At 39.1% G+C, this 4,850-nt stretch overlaps 2 protein-coding genes across 2 annotated transcripts; both read right to left on the reverse strand.

Moving 5' to 3' along the window:
• Window positions 1-526: 526 nt before the first annotated feature.
• LOC149181327 (uncharacterized) lies at window positions 527-1,360 on the reverse strand. Its single transcript, XM_089414152.1, has one exon. The coding sequence runs from the start codon at window positions 1,358-1,360 to the stop codon at window positions 527-529; it is 834 nt and encodes a 277-aa protein (XP_089270278.1).
• A 1,307-nt stretch (window positions 1,361-2,667) lies between these two features.
• On the reverse strand, window positions 2,668-3,075 carry LOC149181328 (uncharacterized). The gene has a single exon (XM_089414154.1). The coding sequence runs from the start codon at window positions 3,073-3,075 to the stop codon at window positions 2,668-2,670; it is 408 nt and encodes a 135-aa protein (XP_089270280.1).
• Window positions 3,076-4,850: the final 1,775 nt, after the last annotated feature.

Below are 4,850 nucleotides of genomic sequence, written 5' to 3' on the forward strand. Positions count from 1 at the left end.
GGGGTCAGCCCTGTCTGAGACCCCTAGAAGATTGAAAGGCATCACCCGGCCTTCCATTGACGAGAGGGGAGATCCAAGGTCTAGAGATGCAAGCAGAAATAAGACTGAGGAAGGGCAACTCAAACCCCATCTTTCTTAAAACAACAAAGAGGAAGGAATGTCTAACTCTATCAAATGCGTTGGCCAGGTCAAGTTTGAGGATGAATCCTTTCTCCTTCCTGGATAGATTCGAGTGAATGGCTTCCTGCACAAGCAGAATAGAGTCAGCAATTTGTCTGTTGGGAAAAAACCCTCCTTGATTTTCAGAAATCAAAGAGGGGAGGAGAGGTTTAAGTCGAGATGCCAGGATTTTGGACAAGATTTTGTAAGAAGAATTGCAGAGGGATATGGGTCTAAACCGAGAGAAGGAAGAAGGTCGATTTTCTTTAGGGATGAGGGCAAGGAATGTTGCATTAGTATAACCACCTATCTTGCCCTTCCGCTGAATCCACCTGATCATCTTGATTAGATCCTTTTTGATTAAACCCTAGAATGCCCTGTAGAAACATATGGGGAATCCGTCAGGCCCAGGTGCCTTATCAGGATTCAGAGTCCAAATCGCACTTCTTATTTCCTCCTCTTCGGTTTCTTTATTCAGGCTATCATTCATGTCCTTAGTGAGACCTTTAGGGAGGTGTTGAAGAAGATCATCATAATCCTCTTCTCCTTTGGTTTCAGTGAGCAGATCTCTATAGAATTTTGTGGCAGCGTTTCTAATGGCCTCTTGAGTGTTTTGCTGATTGCCCTCCTTATCCAAGATTGAACAAACATTGTTCCTGAGTTTTCGAGCTGTGGCCTGCTTATGAAAAAATGCAGTATTTTTATCTCCTCCTTGAAGCCAGAGTTGCCTAGATTTTAGCCGCCATTTGGATTCTTCTTCCCTGCTTATATGACTCAGTTGAGAGTAGAGGTTCCTTTCTTGTTCCATACTCTGTTGGGAGAGTCCTTGTTCTTCTATCATTCTCTGGATTTTCTCTAGCTCACCCTTAACTTTCTTTTTGGTCTCCTCAGGTTCCTTATAGTTAACTCTTGCCCATTCTTTGATAGCCTGCTTGACTTTTCTTTGCTTGGTCTCCCAAATGAAACCTGGCGACCCTTCTACATGCTGATTCAACGTTCTCTGGACTATTTCTCTAATAGCAGGAATCTCATTCCACAGAGGGCTATATTTAAACGGAATGGGCCCAAGGGGGCAATGGGATTCCAGCGTAAGGGTAATGGGATAATGATCAGAGGCAGATGAGGAGAGAACAGTGGCGTATCCCACGTAAAAAGAGGAAAGGAAAGAGATGTTGATGAGAAACCTGTCCAGTCGTTCCATAATGTTGCCCGAGCCAAGTCTGCGGTTGCTCCAAGTGTACCTACGATTCTTTGAGGCCACATCCACTAGATCGTGGTCTTGAATGATAGCCTCCAGCCAGCCTCTAAAGGGATCTAGAGAAAAGGTGCCACCCCTTTTTTCATTAGCATGCAGTATGAGATTGAAGTCACCTGCCACTATGATATTAGAGTTTAGCTCACCATCGATACTAGCCTGAAGATCGCCTCAGCATGTTTCCTCTTCTCTGTAATGGTTGGGCGCATACACGTTGTAGATGATTACTGTTTGGTTATTCATTCTGCTATCGAACGTTGTTCTGATCCAATGCTGCTGTAGATTTACTGAGATGCAGTTCCACTTGTTGTGATCCCAGAGGGTGGCTATGCCTCTTGAAGCTCCTCTTGCATCGCTTACGCACCCTTTGTATTGATTCTGTTGGTCTATAATGCTTCTCATTGCTTGCTGATCCTGTTTTGTTTCTTGAATCAGTAGGATTTTTGGCTTTTCACTGTGGATTAAATCTCTGAGGGTGGAGATTTTGGCGGGGTGCCCTAACCCTCTACTGTTCCAAGACAATATTTTCATCATTTGATACTTGGCGTGCAGAGAGGTGCTCACCTCTCTTGCTCTTTGTGGTTTGTTTCTTTTTCTTGGTGTCCCTGAATGAAAGACTCTATTGGGGTTTGAGTTCCCATGGCTATATCTTTCTGAGCATTCTCGTCCCTATGTTGCTTTGCTGATTTTCTGCTTGGTCCAGGTTTCTTATGGGTGTCGCTGGTAGTTCCATGTTCTTTAGTGCTGCTTTTGGTATGTCTAGTGAGGGAGGGTTCAAGAGAAGCTTGCGAAGAGGTGATCAGAAAGGAAGGGGGATCAGAGGACTCGGAAAGGTTCAGGGGGGGCTGAGGAGGATCCATAGAGGGTGGATCAAGGGAGGATAAGACTAGGAAGGGGTTAGAGGAAGAGGGGATCGAAGGATCAGGAGAGAGGTGGACAGATGAAGGAGGGGAGGATGAAGATGGTCGAGAAGGAGAGGGAGCTGGAGGAACAGATTCTTGGGAGGGTTTCGGAGGAGGGATAGACTTCTTCTTTTTGACCGATTCCCATTGGCCCTCTTGGTCACTGCTTTCTGCATCAACGATTTTAGGGCATCTATTGGCGAAGTGTCCATATTCGTGGCATACCTTGCATTTAAAAGGTATCTGCTCGTAATCCAGCTGCTGGATATGGCTCCATTCGTCCACTTTCAGTTTTATTGCTTTTGGTAGACCTTTGCCAAGATCCACTTCGACATAGATCCTTGCGCAGGCCTACATGTTATCTTTTGGCTCACTGTGATCGATGTATTTACCCACAGCATTCCCGATGGCACGGACAGACTCATCTCCCCAGCAATGGAGGGGGAGGTGAGGGAGACGGACCCATACCGGGACAGTGCTGGGAACGTCCAGTTCAAGATCAAAGTCTGGAGTCCATTTGTTGAGGTAGAGGCCCCTGGAGTCCATAAAATAGGGCCCATTTTTGAAGATTAAGTCCTTATCCTCTTTGGATTCAAAGTGGAAAGTGAAGTACCCTTTCTCACAGAACCTGATGGAGATTTTCCCTTGGATCTTATCGGCCCAGTTTCTTTTGACCCATCTTTGTACAGTTCTAGGAGAAGGCCAGAGGCCTCTGAATTGTCCTATAAGTCCTTTTTCAGTGAGAGACAAAGCCGCCATGCGTGGCAAGACCGGAGGCAGCTAAACTTCCTGAAGCACATCTAGCTTCTTGACAAATCTTGTTAAGGCGGGGCTGGGGCGCTGAGGAGGCAGGGATTTCACCAGTTCGGAGAAAGCTCTCTAAGAGTCGACCCCCTCCAGAGGCGGATCCGAGGGGGCCATGGCCGGAGGCCTGCGCCCAAGCAGGCACAGTGAACGCAGTGTGTAGCAGGGGGCTCGCGCGCACAGCAGAGGAGCACCGAAAAATCCAATATTTTATTTATTATTATATAATATTATTAATATGTAATATTAATAATATTATATAATATCTCATAATATTATTAATAATATTGTATTGTATTATTAGTAATATTCATATTAGTTGATATATGTTTATGAGCATTTATCAATCACATTTATATTAATATAAATGTGATTATGCTAGTGTTATGACAATATTAAGGTGAAAAATAATTCTTAATTTTTAACACTAAACTTAAAATAACACTAGACTTAAAATAAAAATAAAAGCAATTTTTAATTCATTTTTGAAATTTATAATTAAAAAAAAAAAAAAAAAAAAAAAATTAATGCAAATATGTATTATAAATTTTATTATAAAATAATTTGCGATTTAAGAAACTTCAATTTATGAGCTATCAAAGCTTTTCCCGATCATATTTAGTTTGACTTGCATCAACTTGTATTCAGAGATGGATTTGTGCTCACGATCACATTTTCACCCAAGAATGTTTTAATAAAATATCTTTTCACTAACTACTCATATGTCATATATATTTTGAATATTTTTTTTTAAAAATAAATGTAATTATAACAGAAAATAAAAATAAAAAAAACTATTTAATTTTTTTATTATTATTTAAAAATAATAAAATAATATTTTTATTAATAAATGAAAAAATAATAATAACAAAAAGATTTCTAAAATATTTATTTTTTATTTTAATTTTACATCAATTTTATATAGACGAATAAAGTAATTGAAATTAAAAAGCATTTAAAAATATTAATATTACAATTCAATGTAAAAGAGATTTGTAATTCATTTTATCTTTACTTGATATATGGTACTTAAAAAATTATATCAATAACAAAAAAATATTTTAGTGTTAGCCATAAAGAAAATGTTTTAGTGTCCATATATATATATATATATATATGAGATAAAATAATTGAAATTAAAAAAATTCTTATATTTTCACTTTTTATTAATCGCTGTTTGAGTATGATGGAGACTTGAAATTCTTTTAATGTTAATATGGAGTTGACGTGAGACATTTTGGAAAATTATCAATAACAAAAAAATCAATATAAAGATCTATCCAAAGAGATTATATATTAGAGTATATATTTTAATGTAATACCTCTTAGTAAATTGGGTAACTCTAAGAATTTATTTTTCTTTACTAAAGTTTGAAACCAAAATGAAGACCTAACTGAATAAATTATGGATGTGTTTGTAAATATACAGTTACTTACAAATATTTCCTTTTAAATATGATGGGGTCAACTACAATTTACCGGAAAGGATGTAAGAAAACTGAATTTCATACTCAGGAATGGTTGAAGGCAGTTATGGGTGGATGGTTGCCTGCACAACCTCTCTTCGGGTGAAGAAAACCTTCTCGGTGGAGAAGTGAGCCAAAACAGTATGAGATACATGAGGCATCAAGGAGGGAGGAGAGATTGTTTATAAGCCTATGACAAGACGTTGCAGATGTTGCTGGTACACCACCAAATTCTGAGTCCTTGAGCTGGTTGGCCAATGGAAC

This window comes from Pinus tabuliformis, chromosome 3_2, assembly GCF_031772625.1.
Source record: "Pinus tabuliformis cultivar Carrire ecotype Pingquan chromosome 3_2, CPIR1, whole genome shotgun sequence".
Lineage (NCBI taxonomy): Eukaryota > Viridiplantae > Streptophyta > Pinopsida > Pinales > Pinaceae > Pinus > Pinus tabuliformis.

Bases quoted from the DNA above. Each gene is read 5' to 3' on its own strand.
- LOC149181328 (XM_089414154.1), bottom strand. From the start codon at position 3,075: ATGGCGGCTTTGTCTCTCACTGAAAAAGGACTTATAGGACAATTCAGA.
- LOC149181327 (XM_089414152.1), bottom strand. From the start codon at position 1,360: ATGGAACGACTGGACAGGTTTCTCATCAACATCTCTTTCCTTTCCTCT.